This window comes from Microcaecilia unicolor, chromosome 9, assembly GCF_901765095.1.
Source record: "Microcaecilia unicolor chromosome 9, aMicUni1.1, whole genome shotgun sequence".
Taxonomy (NCBI): Eukaryota; Metazoa; Chordata; class Amphibia; order Gymnophiona; family Siphonopidae; genus Microcaecilia; species Microcaecilia unicolor.
In genome coordinates, this window is record NC_044039.1 from 224,565,008 (window position 1) to 224,582,339 (window position 17,332).

At 48.9% G+C, this 17,332-nt stretch overlaps 1 protein-coding gene across 3 annotated transcripts in view; it reads right to left on the reverse strand.

Annotated features, from left to right (window-relative positions):
* Positions 1-17,332, reverse strand: part of JDP2 (Jun dimerization protein 2) — a 33,706-nt gene that overhangs the window by 13,048 nt on the left and 3,326 nt on the right. For all 3 annotated transcript variants that reach the window (XM_030214296.1, XM_030214299.1, XM_030214298.1), the window contains exon 3: positions 10,930-11,034. In XM_030214296.1, the coding sequence (XP_030070156.1) occupies positions 10,930-11,034 (105 nt within the window). The remainder of the gene's footprint in view (positions 1-10,929; positions 11,035-17,332) is intronic.

Here is a 17,332-nt window from a genome sequence, read left to right on the forward strand (position 1 = left end):
AAGAAAATGACCTTCCAGGTCAAGTACTTCAGATGGCAGGTATTCAGTGGCTCAAAAGGAGGTTTCATCAGCTGGGTGAGGACGACGTTGAGATCCCATGACACAGTAGGAGGCTTGATAGGGGGCTTTGACAAAAGCAAGCCTCTCATGAATCGAACGACTAAAGGCTCTCCAGAGATGGCTTTACCTTCCACACGATAATGGTAAGCACTAATCGCACTAAGGTGATTCCTTACTGAGTTGGTCTTGAGGCCAGACTCTGATAAGTGCAGAAGGTATTCAAGCAGGTTCTGTGCAGGGCAAGAACGAGGTTCTAGGGCCTTGCTCTCACACCACACGACAAACCTCCTCCACTGAAAAAGTAACTCTTTTTAGTGGAATCCTTCCTAGAGGCAAGCAAGACCCGGGAGACACCCTCAGACAGACCCAACGCAGTGAAGTCTACGCCCTCAACATCCAGGCCGTGAGAGCAGGGACTGAAGGTTGGGGTGCAGCAACGCTCCGTCGTTCTGCGAGATGAGAGTCGGAAAACACTCCAATCTCCACGGTTCCTCGGAGGACAACTCCAGAAGAAGAGGGAACCAGATCTGACGGGGCCAAAAGGGCGCTATCAGAATCATGGTGCCGCGGTCTTGCTTGAGCTTCAGTAAGGTCTTCCCCACCAAAGGTAGGGGAGGATAAGCATACAGGAGGCCGGTCCCCCAATGGAGGAGAAAGGCGTCCGACGCTAGCCTGCCGTGTGCCTGAAGTCTGGAACAGAACAGAGGCAGCTTGTGGTTGGTCTGAGAGGCGAAAAGGTCCACCGAGGGGGTGCCCCACTCTCGGAAGATCTTGCGTACCACTCTGGCATGGAGCGACCACTCGTGTGGTTGCATGACTCTGCTCAGTCTGTCGGCCAGACTGTTGTTTACGCCTGCCAGGTACGTGGCTTGGAGGAGCATGCCAAACCGACACGCCCAACGCCACATCCCGACGGCCTCCTGACACAGGGGGCGAGATCCGGTGCCCCCCTGCTTGTTGACGTAATACATTGCAACCTGATTGTCTGTCCGAATTTGGATAATTTGGCAGGACAGCCGATCTCTGAAAGCCTTCAGTGCGTTCCAGATCGCTCGGAGCTCCAGGAGGTTGATCTGCAGATCCTTTTCCTGGAGGGACCACAGACCCTGGGTGTGAAGCCCATCGACATGAGCTCCCCACCCCAGGCGAGATGCATCCGTCGTCAACACTTTCGTGGGCTGTGGAATTTGAAATGGACGTCCCAGTGTCAAATTGGACCGGATGGTCCACCAGAGCAGTGAAGTGCGGCAACTGGTGGAGAGGCGGATGACATCTTCTAGATTCCCGGTGGCTTGGAACCACTGGGAAGCTAGGGCCCATTGAGCAGATCTCATGTGAAGACGAGCCATGGGAGTCACATGAACTGTGGAGGCCATATGACCCAGAAGTCTCAACATCTGCCGAGCTGTGATCTGCTGAGACGCTCTGGTCTTCAAAGCCAGGGCCAGGAGATTGGTGGCCCTCGCTTCGGGAAGGTAGGCCTGAGCCGTCTGGGTATTCAGCAGAGCTCCTATGAATTCCAGAGACTGGGTTGGCTGGAGATGGGACTTTGGGTAATTTATCACAAACCCCAGCAGCTCCAGAAGCTGAATAGTGCACTGCATGGACCGGAGGGCTCCTGCCTCCGAGGTGTTCTTGACCAGCCAATCGTCGAGATATGGGAACACGTGCACTCCCAGCTTGCGTAGGTAGGCCGCTACCACCACGAGGCACTTGGTAAACACTCGTGGGGCAGAGGCGAGCCCAAAGGGCAGCACACAATACTGAAAGTGCCGTGCTCCCAGGCGGAATCTGAGATACTGTCTGTGAGCTGGCAGTATCGGAATGTGAGTATATGCGTCCTTTAAATCCAGGGAACATAGCCAATCGTTTTTCTGAATCATTGGCAGAAGGGTGCCCAAGGAAAGCATCCTGAACTTTTCTTTGACCAGGAATTTGTTCAGGCCTCTCAGGTCTAGGATGGGACGCATCCCCCCTGTTTTCTTTTCCACAAGGAAGTACCTGGAATAGAATCCCTGCCCTTCCTGCCCGGGTGGTACGGGCTCGACCGCATTGGCGCTGAGAAGGGCGGAGAGTTCCTCTGCAAGTACCTGCTTGTGATGGGAGCTGAAAGACTGAGCTCCCGGAGGACAATTTGGAGGCAGGGAGGCCAAATTCAGGGCGTATCCGCACCGCACTATTTGGAGAACCCACTGGTCGGAGGTTATGAGAGGCCACCTTTGGTGAAAAAATTTTAACCTCCCTCCGACCGGCAGATCGCCCGGTACGGACACTTGTAGGGCGGCTATGTTCCCGTGGATCCAGTCAAAAGCCCGTCCCCGGCTTTTGCTGTGGAGGCGCAGGGGGCTGCTTAGGCGCACGCTGTTGACGAGAACGAGCGCGCTGGGGCTGTCCCTGTGCCTGACGAGGCCTTCGGGCCGGCTGGTTGAACCTACGCTTCGCAAAAGAATAGGGTGCAGCCTGCCGGGCCCGGGAAAAACGTCCACCTGTGGAGGTGGATGCTGAAGGCGCCCGGTGGGAGAGCTTGTCGAGAGCGGTTTCCCGCTGATGCAGTTGGTCCACCATCTGCTCGACCTTCTCACCAAAAATGTTATCCCCCCGGCAAGGGACGTCGGCCAGTCTCTGCTGGGTGCGGTTGTCCAGGTCAGAGGCACGCAGCCATGAGAGCCTGCGCATCACTATACCTTGGGCCGCAGCACGAGATGCCACGTCACAGGTGTCATAGATACCCCTGGACAGGAACTTTCTGCACGCCTTCAGCTGCCTGACCACCTCCTGATAAGGCCTGGACTGCTCCGGCGGGAGCTTCTCGACCAGGTCCGCCAGTTGTTGCACATAGGTCCGCATGTGAATGCTCATATAGAGCAGGTATGATTGGATGCGGGTCACGAGCATGGAGGATTGGTAGGCCTTCCTCCCAAACGAGTCCAGAGTGCGAGACTCCCGCCCCGGGGGCGACGAGGCGGTATCCCTCGAACTCCGTGCCCTCTTGAGAGCAGAATCCACGACCGCTGAGTCATGGGGCAATTGTGGCCGCACTAGCTCTGGGTCGGAGTGGATCCTGTACTGGGACTCTGCTTTCTTGGGAATGGTGGGGTTAGTTAATGGTCGCACCCAGTTCCGAAGCAGCGTCTCCTTAAGGACATTGTGCAGCGGCACCGTGGAGGACTCTCTAGGTGGTGATGGATAGTCGAGGACCTCGAGCATCTCGGCCCTCGGCTCTTCCACAGAGACCACGGGGAAGGGAATGCTGATAGACATATCCCGCACAAAGGAGGCAAAGGAGAGACTCTCAGGAGGCGAGAGTTTCCTCTCCGGTGAAGGCGTGGGGTCCGAGGGAAGGCCCGTAGACTCCTCTGAGGAGAAATATCTAGGGTCCTCCTCTTCCCCCCACGAGTCCTCATCCTCGGTGTCGGACATAAGCTCATGTAGCTGAGTCCTGAACCGGGCCCGGCTCGACGTCGAGGCACCAAGGTCTCGGTGTCGTCGAGCGGTGGACTCCCGCGCCGGCGGGGACGGAGCTCCCTCCATCGACGTCGACGGGGACTCCACCTGCGTGGCGGTCGAGACCGGCACCGCAAGCGGCGGCGGTGTCGACAGCCCCGGCGCCGGGCTAGAGCTCGCCGGCGCCACAGTCATCGGCGCCGAGGGCGCAAGCACCCCCGGCGCCGGCACAGCTGGCGCATCAGCCCTTCCAGGATCCCGGAAGGATGGCTCTGAGGCACTCGTCCAGGCCCGCTGCCGGGAAAGGCGGTGGGGCCGGTAGGGGTATCGGCGCCAGAAGCTGCTGGGGGCCAGGAGACGGCACCGAGGTGCCGGAACCCCGATGCGTCGGTACCTCCACAACCGACGGAGACCTCTCCTCTCGACGATGACGCTTCGGCGTCGCCTCCTCTCCGATATCCGGATGCACCGAGGGCGACCGGTGACGACGCTTCTTATCTTTCTTGCGATGCCCGTCACCGGCGCCGGAGGGCATGGAGGAGGAGGAGGTCGATCCCCCTCGGTCTCGAGGTACCGGGTCAGACAGGGTTCGGTCCCGTGGCCCACGAGCTGAGGGAGTGACCGGGGCCGACTGCCCACGCGGCCTCTCACCCCCACTCTCACCGGAGGACCGGCGGGCCGACGGGACCTGTTCTCCTGGGGTCGCTGCCATCGGTGCCGATGTCTCGGGCATCGATACCGGTACCGAGGGGCCGGGCGTCGATACCGATGCCTTCGAGGTCGACGTCGAGGGGCCGGCGCAAGTTCCAAAAAGACGGTCCCGCAGAACTTGCCTCGCAACCTGAGTCCGTTTCCGGAGACCGAGACACAGAGAACACGACTTGATATTGTGCTCCGGCCCGAGGCACTGGAGGCACCAAGCGTGGGTGTCGGTCTGCGAGATCGGCCGGCCGCAGCGACCACACTTTTTAAATCCACTCGGGACCTTCGAGGACATCGACGGAAAAATCGCGTCGGCGAAGTCAAAGTCGTCAATGGTGGCTGAAATCACACCACGAAAAGGAAAAACGACCGTAGCGTCCACGCTGGAAGCGAGGGAAAAAGGGGAGCGCGTGCTCCACACGCGCAGGGTTTCTTTTTTTTTTTTTGAAAAAAGAAATCGGACGGTAACTAGACCGAAATAAACAAAGAAAAAAGCACGATCGGCGTAAACGCGATCGAAATCCGGCAGCTGAACAGAGAGAGCGGCGAGGCACGACTCTCTCCAGACGCGGAAAAAAAGGAACTGGCGGGAGCGGTCGCGCACGGGCGGGAAGACGGCCGCGCATGCGCGGTGGGCGTGCCCTGCGTGCCGACCGTCCCGCGAAGCTTCTTTCCGGTTGGTGGGGGCTGCCGCGGACGTCACCCAGTCGTGAGAACAAGCAGCCTGCTTGTCCTCGGAGAACCAGGTATACCATAAGTAACTTTTCCTTAACACCCTTCCCCAATTCCCCCCCCCCCCGACATGCTCTGACATAATTAAAAGTTCAAAATATAACTTCTCCCTCTAGAAGGCAAGGTGAACCATAGCGGCTCCCACATGTCCCGAAATCGAGAACCCAGTATACTGTCTAACTTCACCACTCTACACCTATCCAGCCTCATCTGGTGTATTAACTGCGATCTCCACACCGTCAAGGAGGGTCCCGTGTCAGACAGCCAAGAGCCCAGGATGGTGTTGATCCCAAAAAATATAACCATCCATATAAAGCCCTGAAGTGGGGCAGATGTGTAAGTATAGCTACTAAAGAGAAGCAATGGATCATATACTAGTATACAACTCCAAAATGCATCCACCGTCTTTAGCAGTCCTTTCCAAAAACCTTGAACCCTGGGGCAAGACCAAAACATGTGCCCTAGAGTAGACAACCCCTCCCCCCGCCCCCGCAAGTTTTGCAGGATCTACTCTCAGATAGCCTTGCTCTAAATGCTCGATGAGGGCAGACAAACATTCTTAATAGGAATTTATATAACTTTTCTCTCTGTAAAATCAACAAGTGTTGTGAACACAAGTGTTTTATATAATTTTTATTAATATTAATAACTCCCACTGCTCTTTGTAAAAAGGAATGGTGTATAGTCTAAGTGCATAACTTGTGACATTGATAACTTATGGAGGGGAAAAAGCCTCAAGGTGCCTGGATCAAAACGATCTCATAAGCAATAATAGATCCTGTTGACCAATCACTCGGTCTTCAGGGGATCTGCTCCTCATCATGGTTAAAAAAACCACCCCAAAGTTCTGTTTCATAGTTTCCGACAATAAGAATTCCAATTTACCAAACTGTCCAGCCAACAAGTCAAACCTAGGTTCAAATGCAGCTCCCACGGCCGCCATGATCTGAGCCAGTTGCTTCTCGTTGAACTCTGAGTCCATGCACAGCAGCCTATCCACTGTGTTTTCTCTTTCTCTGATTTAATTCCCCTTTTCGATGGCACGGACGGCACTGGGACCAGATATTGTTCCATATACCCCTCACGGAACCACCAAAAGTGAAATCACTCCAATTTGAGGGTTAGGATAGCGTTGTGGTGCGGAAAACGGAGCGGGGACACCAAAGCAGTGCTGAAACGCAGCTACCGCTCTCAACGCATCACGTGACCTCCTTCAATTTATTTATTAGTCTGACATGAAAAACTTAGCCACCAGTCTGGGGTTACCCCCACGGCTACTTAGAGAGTCTATTCTCAGCACAGCTCAGGTCCGCCTGCATCTGCTGTTGTGCTCTACACTAGCACCCTCCTCCTACTGATGGTCACAACCGCCTCTGGGCGAGTCTCCCGCTCTCCAATTATCCGCAGTGATTTCTAGGTTACTGGAGGTCACACACCCAGTGATCCCTCAGAAAGCACTCAGAAATCCAACACACAAACCACCAGGTTTCTTTATCAGTCCAGACAAACAGGGTGAACAAACAATTATGTTTATTCTCTTAAAAAATATTAAACGGGGGAAAAAAATAATTCAAATAGCAAACAATAACAGGTAACTGAAATATGGATCAATTATAACACCAACTAAACATCTATATACTGTCTAAACAGTACCTGGTAAGGTCAGGACACAATTCACCAAGCCTCAGCAAAGCCACCTGTCTCTTTTTCCTCCCGGGCTAAGACTGAAGCAATAGACAGCAACAACTGCTGAGTAATTTCAAACTCCAGACCAATCAGAGCCCAGACAACAAGATTTCAAATACATACTGCTTCCTGTTTATGTCAAACTAAAGAAAAAACACTCAGGGCCAGATGAACAGCTCCAGAGCAGTGCTAAACACCATATAAGGAGTTTTTTTTCCCTTATATGATGTTTAGCCCTGCTCAGTGCATCCCAGAATGCACTGGGCAGGGCCTGGGCGCCACCATGTTGTTCAAGGTGAGCCTGAGGCAGGAGGGAGGAGCCGTTGCTCCTGCTCTCCTGCCTCCACCTTGCTGTAAAGGTACAGGGAGGGGCGGGGGTATGGGTTGGGTGCGAGAGGAAGGGGTGTGTGCCTATGCAGGGGAAGGGGTTTGGTCACGGGGGTGTTACATAAGTGCATAAGTAATGCCACACTGGGAAAAGACCAAAGGTCCATCGAGCCCAGCATTCTGTCCACGACAGCGGCCAATCCAGGCCAAGGGCACATGGCAAGCTTCCCAAACGTACAAACATTCTATACATGTTATTCCCAGAATTGTGGATTTTTCCCAAGTCCATTTAGTAGCGGTTTATGGACTTGTTCTTTAGGAAACCATCTAACCCCCTTTTAAACTCTGCCAATCTAACCGCCTTCACCACGTTCTCTGGCAACGAATTCCAGAGTTTAATTATGCATTGGGTGAAGAAAACTTTTCTCCGATTTGTTTTAAATTTACTACACTGTAGTTTCATCGCATGCCCCCTAGTCCTAGTATTTTTGGAAAGCGTCACACTGGACCACAAGGGTAAATTAAAAAAAAAGATTGTTGGGGGGGGGGGGGGGAAGGTCAGGGTCCACTGGACCACCAGGTAAATTAAAAAAACAAAACAAAACAGTGGAGGTCCAGTGCATCAGAGCAGTCAAATCCATTCGACACCTTGAACTCGAAACAGCGAGGATGCACAAAGGGGGATCCATACAGCTCATTTGCATGTGATCCCCTTTGTACAACGCTGGCTGTTCTCTGTAACAGCTTTATAGCCGAGAAACACCCCCTGCTGGCCAAATAGGAGAAATACACTTCAGAATATAATCGATGCAGGAAAATATCCAATACATTTTACAGGCTTAAAAAACACACAGTTTCTTCACACTCACCTATGCGGAACCATGTCAAAGGCAAAGGGCTTTGGTAAAATCTAAATACAGCACATCTAGGGCTCTCCCTCAATCCAACACTCTTGTCACCTGGTCAAACAAATTAATCAAATTTGTCTGAGAAGACCTGCCTCTAGTGAAACCATGTTGCCTTGGATCCTGTAATCCATTGGATTCCAACTGCTATTCTCCGTTTTAAAAACGTTTCCATTAATTTACTTTCCAAGGCCTGTAGTTCCCAACCTCTTCTTTACTTCTGCTTTTGTGGAGAGGAACCACACCTGCTCTTCTGTAGTCCTCCAGGACCACTCCCGACTCTAGAGAAGCATTAAAAAAGAAGCCAGCGGGGCAGGTGAAGGGAGGGAGGAACTGTTGTATAAAATTTAAAATGTTGAAAGTAACATAAGCTACTGTTACAGCATTGCGTTGGTGATGGTGCGTTCTTTTGCCAGATACCCAATGTTAGATTTATACTGTGTTACAAAAGTGTACTTTATCTTATTGCGTTTGGAATGGTTATCCTATGCAATGATTAATAAAATCTTCTATAAATTAAAAAAAAAAAAGCCAGCGGAGCTACTAGAACGTTCCTAAGTTCCTTCAGTACACTTGGATGTATGCCATCCGGCCCCATCACTTTGTCCACCTTTAGTTTAGCCAGCTCCTCACGAACACAGTCCTCTGAAAATCATTCAAGGACTGCCACCCCTCCATTCCTATTTTTGTACGTCTTCTGCTGTCCTGTCCCCTGCCTTCAGCTGTGAACACAGAACAGAAATATTTGTTAAGCAATTCCGCCTTATTCCTCCCCTTCATCTTTGAGTCTCGCAAAGCCTCTTTTGCACTTCCTCCTATCACTAATATATCTAAAAAAAAATGTCTTGGACCCCATTTTGCCTTATTGGCTATTTTTTATTCCATTCAGCTTCTTTTAGCTTTTCCAGATATTGTCACCTGTCTTCCTCTTTCTGTGATTTCTTGTAGTTTATAAAGGCTAACCTCTTTTTCCTTACCTTTTTAGCTACTACTTTCGAGAACCAAAGCAGCCTCCTTTTCCTTCCTCTTAATTTATTTACTTTCCTTACAAAAATGTCTGTTGCCGTTACAATAGCTCCCTTCCGTTTTGCCCATTGCTTTCCGGCATCTTCCAGATGTCCCCATTCAGACAGTTCCTTGAGGTAATCCCCCATCTGAACAAAGTTAGTTGTTTGGAAGTCTAGAACCTTCACTTCTGAATGAACCCTCTCCACATCTATCTTAATATTCAACCACACCATCCGATTACTGGATGCCAGATCATCACCTACTTACTATAGCATTAGTAAGTGCTAAGGCCTGCATGGATTCCATTGCCAACTGCTGTAGAAAATCCAGGATCTCCCTGATCTAAAAGACCCCAATCAACATCTACCATCATTAAAATCACCTATTAGTAGTACCTCCCCTTTCACAGCTATATTCCGAACGTCTTCAACTAAATCCCTGTTCATTTCTTCGGTCAGTGAAGGAAGCCTGTGTATCACACCAATGTAAATACATTTGCCATTCCCTCTTTCTAGCTTGACCCACAGTGCTTCTTCCGTACCCTGTAGGTCCTGCAATGGTGTGGCTTTAATATTATCTTTAACATATAATGCCACTCCCCCCTCCCTTTCTTTCTACTCTTGTCTTTCCTGAACAGATTATAGCCCGGTATCCCAGTCATGGCTCTCTGTGAATCCCATGTCTGATCACCACTAAATCGAAATCAGTCTCTTCCATCACAGCCTGAAGATCTAAAACCTTCTTTCCCATACTTTGGGCATTAGTATATATCGCTTTCCAGACGTTGCCCCTTTTTCTAATTTGTGTGGAGCTTTTTAATGCTCCACTTACCTCAGGGCTTGTACTTACCAGGGAGCTTTGATCACCCTGCCCCAATGATTCTAGGTTAAAGCCCTCTTCAATAGGTTAGCCAGTCTTGCTGCTGAAATCACTTCTTCCCTTCTTTGACAGATGGACACCATCTCTGCTCAGCACCTCTTGGAAAAGTATCCCACGGTCCAGGAAGCCAAAATGCTTGCAATGACACTCTATCAGCAGCCACATATTCATCTCCAGGATGCAAACTTCTCTGCCTTGGCCTTTACTCTCAACAGAGAGATCCTGAGTATATGCCCACAGTCTATTTTGAAATAGTTACAAACGATTCAGAATACAACAGTCAGAATAATATATTCAGCTTGAAAATTTGATAGAATTCACCGTTGTTTTTATACATCTTCACTGGTTACCACCGCAAGTTAGGGTGAAATTCAAGATGTGTATTGCTATATTTAAAATCATACACAGGACTGCTCCTTTCTGTATGATCGACCTGGTTCATCTTACCCTACTACTACTACTATTAAACATTTCTATTGCGCTACTAGACTTACGCAGCGCTGTACAAATTAACATATGAAAAGACAGTCCCTGCTCAACAGACCTTACAATCTAAATTAAGATATTTTCGTAACCAGATGAAGTTAAGCTTTCCAGCAATAAATAGGACCAAACCCTACAAACCTTTGATATCTTTTCTTTATCAAGTCGTGATAACCTGGAACTCTGTCCCTCAGTCAGAACTGCTGAATCACTATCGATTTTTCAGAAAGGCAATGAAAATGACTATTTCAAGAGTATGTTATCTAAATTTTTATTTCTCTTATATTAAAATTTTTAGTATAGGTCTTTTGTTGTAATTCCTGGATTGCCCAGTCTTCTTAACTGCTCACCGCATGGAGCCGAACAGCTTATTTGTGGTCTATAACAAGTGAAATGTTACGTTATGTTACTGCAGCACAGGAAGGACACCAGGTCTGAAGCACTGACATAGGGAACAGAGGCAAGGGTGCACAGTAGTGTACTGATGATTGTAAAGGGGGCAGGGAGATACATTTCTACCTGCATCCCATACAGGAAGCAGGGATAGGAGTGCACAGTGGTATCTGTATACATACCTAGTTCTCATATACGAGGCAGGGATAGGGGATGACTAATGATGTGTACACATACCTAATTCCGTGTAGGTGGTGGGGGGCCAAGTTTTGTGTATGCAATGGTGTGAATACACTGTTTTAGTGCTCACCCTCTGCAAGAACTCCGTCCTCTCCTTCTTTTTGTTGCGACATCGAGCAGCTGCCACTTTGTTCTTTTCCCGACGCCTCTTCCTCCTCTCCTCTTCCTCATCCAACTGCAAGATACAGAGAGACATACACATTATGCCCTAGCATTCACCTCCCAGGCTGCAGCAGCAAGCTTAGAAATCCCCTGTGCAGGATACCTCCTGGATGAGAGAGGAATTTCATGGCTACGTGCGATGCATCCCTGAAGAGAGACAGATATTCCTAAGTAAGCGGAAGAGAGCACCTGATTTGAGGTTCTTCTGCTTCAGCCTTTATTAAGGGAATTTGATGGGGTTCCTTTTCTGAGGGGGGGGGGGGGGATTAACTTCCAACCTTCACACTCGGCACCTGTTATGTGTTCCTTCAGACAGATCAGACGCATTTTCATTAAGTGTCTGACTGAAGAGAAGCCTGTGCAAGCAAACTAAGCAGATGGTTTCCCTTTGTAAAGGAAATTAAAACACGTGAGTGCAAAAAAGCACAAGTATCTCACTAGTACTGAAGTTCTGGGTTAAGATAAAGCAGAACTCAGCATATACATTTCAATATTCAACATAGCTGTATATGTTTCTCTGTTGAAGAAACACATTACTGGTGGACTCCCCGAGTAGACATCAGCCTAAGAACAGCCACCCCAAGTTCATCAATCCTGTATCAGACTAAAGTTTGGTAGATATTGACAGGGGACCTCTGGAGCAGCTGCAACAAGTGATGTTGAAGGGGGAACTCCTACACTGCTCACCAGCCAGAAAGGGGCAGATGGTGGTCTCATGGCTAGGGAAAGCTGGAGGGTTAAATCTGGCCCTGAGGAAACAGACTTTGCACCCGGTCTAGCTGGCTAACTGCCTTTGAAAGCATCCCTCCGGAAGACAGGCAGCTTTAGCCAGGTCGCCATACCTGCACAGTCTTGGTGTGCAGCCTGCCCATACATGCATAACACGGAAGAAAAGGCCCATTTAGTCTTTGTACATGCTTCCTTATTCTAATGCCACAAACCACAGCTGAACTCTGGCTTTCTTCGCACTTCTTCCTGGCTGTCCAGAGTTCACTTCATGTTTTGTCTCCACCACCTCCCCTAGGCAGCCACCACCCTTTTCTAAACTTACTCCTGAGTCTAACAGCTTTCAGACTCATATTTTTATTTTAAGTTTTCTTAAAACACCTTTAGGAGGGGGGGGGGGGGTTCGTCTGATGGGGGGGAAGGGTTAGTAGGTGTAAGGGATAGGGCGGGTGGGGGGGGAGAAAATGTTAATCTGCATGGTGACACTTGCTTAGATGATCACAATTGTGCTTGTTTGTTTTTTTTGTTTGGAACATTTGTACAAGTTATGTTGCCGTTGATAATAACAAAAAAGGTTTAAACATAAAACACCTTTAGGAAGAGATTCATTCCAGGCAGAAAACAACAGAACTTTTTGTTCTAGAGCAGTGACTCCCAAACCTGTCCTCAGAGACCCTACTACTACTATTAAACATTTCTATAGCGCTACTAGACTTACGCAGAGCTGTACAAATTAACATGAAAAGACAGTCCCTGCTCAACAGAGTTTACAATCTAAATTGGACAGATGAACAGCTAGGGGTGGGGAAATTGCAGTGGTAGGGGTGATAAGTGAGGGTGTTGAGTAAGAGAGTCAAGTCGAAAGCAGTAGCAAAGAGGTGGGCTTTAAGCCTAGACTTGAAGACAGCCAGAGACTGAGCCTGACGTACTGGCTCAGGGAGTCTATTCCAGGCATAGGGAGCAGCGAGATAGAAGGAACTGAGCAGGGAGTTAGCAGTGGGGGAGAAGGGGGACGACAGGAGACATTTACCCAGCGAACGGAGTTCACGGGGAGGAGTGTAGGGAGAGCGGAAAGGTACTGAGGAGCTGCGGTGATTTAACCAGAGCTGACATTGTGATGTCATAATGCCTCAGTCCACCAATGCCTAAGAGCCAACCTCATCAGTGATGTCACAATGGCTTGACTGTCCTATACTTGGCTCATAGCAGTGTTTAACCAGAGCTGACATTGTGATGTCATAATGCCTCAGTCCACCAATGCCTGAGCCAACCTCATCAGTGATGTCACAATGGCTTGACTGTCCTATACTTGGCTCATAGCAGTGTTTAACCAGAGCTGACATTGTGATGTCATAATGCCTCAGTCCACCAATGCCTAAGAGCCAACCTCATCAGTGATGTCACAATGGCTTGACTGTCCTATACTTGGCTCATAGCAGTGTTTAACCAGAGCTGACATTGTGATGTCATAATGCCTCAGTCCACCAATGCCTAAGAGCCAACCTCATCAGTGATGTCACAATGGCTTGACTGTCCTATACTTGGCTCATACTACTACTATTAAACATTTCTATAGCGCTACTAGACTTACGCAGCACTGTACAAATGAACATGAAAAGACAGTCCCTGCTCAACAGAGCTTACAATCTAAATTGGACAGACGAACAGACAGCTAGGGGTGGGGAAATTGCAGTGGTAGGGGTGATAAGTGAGGGTGTTGAGTAAGAGAGTCATGGTTAGGAGTCGAAAGCAGTAGCAAAGAGGTGGGCTTTAAGCCTAGACTTGAAGACAGCCAGAGACTGAGCCTGACGTACTGACCCCCAGCTAGTTACATGTTCAGGATAGCCACACTGAACATACATAAGCTATTTTGCATGTAACAAAGACAGTACACACAAACAGCTCTTGCACAATTATGAAAACCCTGAAAATCCAATCTGTTGGGGATTTGGGAACCAATGTTCTAGAGACCTTCCATCCCAAATCAGAGAGATTTTTGTTTCTTATGCGTTATTTTTACCGAGTCCCCAAACTTTTCAAGAAAAGGATCACTTAGGCTATCTAAATCACTGAAAGGGCTGCCAGGGACAGTCCTCATCAGTTTGCCGAGTGAAGTGGAAGAGGGTCTTCAATCTGCCAAGTTTAGTGCCATATCTACTATTCTCTACAGGGTGAGGCCTGGGAACCCCACCAAATTTGCTGCCTTTTCTCCATTGTTTGAAAATACCACCACATTTTGCCTCAAGCTCTCTATAAACACAGTGCTGGATGCAGTGCACTAGCCAAAGGGGAGCACTAAGGGGCAGACTCCCAAATGCAGCACTGTGTGTGTCTCTTTTTGTGCCAGTACTTCATCGAAGCTGAGCTCGTTTTATATGTAATCATTTTATTATTCTGTCCATGGTGGCAGAAGGCATTATGCTCCTCTTCAGCCGTCTCCGTCAATTGAGTAATCTTGTAGTGACAGCCTGTACTAAGAGCTCCCGCTACAAATTCTCAGTATATTTATTTATTTATTTTTGTTACATTTGTACCCTGCGCTTTCCCACTCATGGCAGGCTCAATGCGGCTTACATGGGGCAATGGAGGGTTAAGTGACTTGCCCAGAGTCACAAGGAGCTGCCTGTGCCTGAAGTGGGAATCCAACTCAGTTCCTAAATTCCCCAGGACCAAAATCCACCACCCTAACCACTAGGCCACTCCTGTTAATAATGGAATATCAAAGCAAAGGATGAATGTTGCATGACACAATTGCAATGAATAAGCAGAAAAGCAGAAGATACCTAAAAAAATGAAAAACAAAATAAAAATTGGGAAGTGACCACAGAAATTCCATCATATGAGCAAAAATACAAAAAAACTTTAAAAATAAGACATTGCCTCGATGCAGTCCTGTGTTTGCCTCAGGAGTCAATGCTATCAAACCAGTAAAATGCAGAAACCAATCTGGGAGCCAACAGAGAGATATAAACACCATCGGCAATCCTAACAGCTATTGCACGCCGGATGCCACAGACTGAGCCACAAAAACATATCGTAGAATTATCTACTGCAAGCTGATCCTAGCCTTTTTAATGATCTCCTTACAACAAACACTTTTACATGTTGTCACCAGTGGTGTCGCTATGGGTGGGTCTGGGTGAGCACAGGCCCACTCATTCTTGACTCAGGCCCACCCAGTGGCAGCCTCCTACATCAACATCTCTCCTCCTCTGTGGCGTCTTGCCATCTGTCCGCCTGTCGCTGAACCCTGTCCCTCCCCAGTGTATCTTTACAGGCGTCCCCAGCACCTGCAGTGATTCATTATTGCTGTTTGTGATGGCCTCACAGGCTTCCATCAGCAGAGTCCCGCCCTCACCAAGACATTTCCTGTTTCCTGTCTGGAGGGACCCAGCCAATAGAAGCCTGGGGGGGCCAGCACAGGCAGCAATAATGAATCACTGCAGGCCCCAGGGAGACCTGTAAGGTACACGGAGAGGAACAGGGTTCAGAAACAGGCAGGCAGATGCCAAGACGATGCAGATGTGGAGAGATGTTGATGGGGTAGTTGAAAAAACACCTATATTTTTTTTAATCTCTCCAGGAGGTGGGGTGGGGAAAGATTCATCTAAATTAACTCTGGGCCCATCCAAAATACTGGGTCTGGATACACCACTGGAAGGGTTCTATTATGCTAACAAGCAATGTGTACATTTTAGAAGGTATGAGATCCATTTCTTATGTGTGTAACCTAAAGATTACACAGTGGTCTGCTGAACTCTTGGGTTTCGTGAGATACTATGGTTATGTACTTGGCCTGGGAGGGGGAAGGGTAGGAATAGTGGGAGGAGGGCGGTATGGGATGGGTTAGTGCATATATGGGACTGCATAGTTAGTAAATTATCCACTTTTACTCCTAAAATTTCTGAATGTAAATCCAGTGAGAAAATATTGCCATCAATATTAAAATCCTAGATAAACCTTGGGTGATTATTGGATCCTAACCATAAAAACACACAAAGGCACGCTAGTCTTTTTAGCGAGCGTTGGGTAGACGCCCATAGGAATATTATGGGCATCTATACGGTTAACACGCTTTTGCAAACATGGACTTTTAGTGTTCTCTTTCTTGATTTTAAGACGATGAACCAGAATCCAATTCTCTATTAATCTAATACACTCTCGAATGTGTTCCAAAGATTCTGACCAAGACTGGGACAGTGGTAGGATGACAGTAATGTCATCTGCATAGATGAAATGTGTTAACCCAAACTGGTCCAACACCATACCGAGGGATTGCATCAAACATATAAAGGGCGAGTAACCGTACTCACTCGCAAATGCGCAGTAGAGACTTCCCTCTCTGCCCCGCCCCCACTTCAATACGTGATGATGGGGGCAGGACAGAGAGGGAAGTCTCTACCGGCATGCTGCAGACGTCGGAACCACTCCCCCTCCCCCCTCCCCTGGAGTCGTCGCTGCCGCCCCTCCATCTGGCCCGAGCACTGTGTGTCCAGGTGTGCGGATGTTATAATGCCGTTGTATCGCTCCATGGTGCGACCGCACCTGGAGTATTGTGTTCAGTACTGGTCTCCGTATCTCAAAAAAGATATAGTAGAATTGGAAAAGGTACAGCGAAGGGCGAAGAAAATGATAGTGGGGATGGGACGACTTTCCTACGAAGAGAGGCTGAGAAGGCTAGGGCTTTTCAGCTTGGAGAAGAGACGGCTGAGGGGAGATATGATAGAAGTGTATAAAATAATGAGTGGAATGGATCGGGTGGATGTGAAGCGACTGTTCACGCTATCCAAAAATACTAGGACTAGAGGGCATGAGTTGAAGCTACAGTGTGGTAAATTTAAAACGAATCGGAGAAAATTTTTCTTCACCCAACGTGTAATTAGACTCTGGAATTCGTTGCCGGAGAACGTGGTACGGGCGGTTAGCTTGACGGAGTTTAAAAAGGGGTTAGATAGATTCCTAAAGGACAAGTCCATAGACCGCTATTAAATGGACTTGGAAAAATTCCGCATTTTTAGGTATAACTTGTCTGGAATGTTTTTACGTTTGGGGAGCGTGCCAGGTGCCCTTGACCTGGATTGGCCACTGTCGGTGACAGGATGCTGGGCTAGATGGACCTTTGGTCTTTCCCAGTATGGCACTACTTATGTACTTATGTACTTATGTAACTTACATCAGCACGCAGCAGCAGGCACATCAGCAAAGCTGCCGTCGGGCTTCCTTCTCTGCCTTTGTCCCGCCCTCGCCGACATGACGTCACACAAGGGCGGGACACAGGCAGAGAAGGAAGCCCGCCCCGACGTAACTGATGTAACTTTACAGTGCTGCTCGGGCCAGGTGGAGGGGCGGCGGCAGCGACTCCGGGGGGAGGGGGGGCTCGGAAACCCCCCCCCCATTCCAAAAGTAGCCCGTTTTCACGGGCTCTACGGCTAGTAAGCAGATAAAGAGAAGGGGGTGAAAGGGGGAAGCCTAATGGGACTCCACAGAGCTCAAGATTCCAGATAAAAACTTACAACATTACAATATATGGTAAATTACAGTTTTTTGTTCAGGTTCTTTCTTTGCACTTAAAATACCGCGAGAGG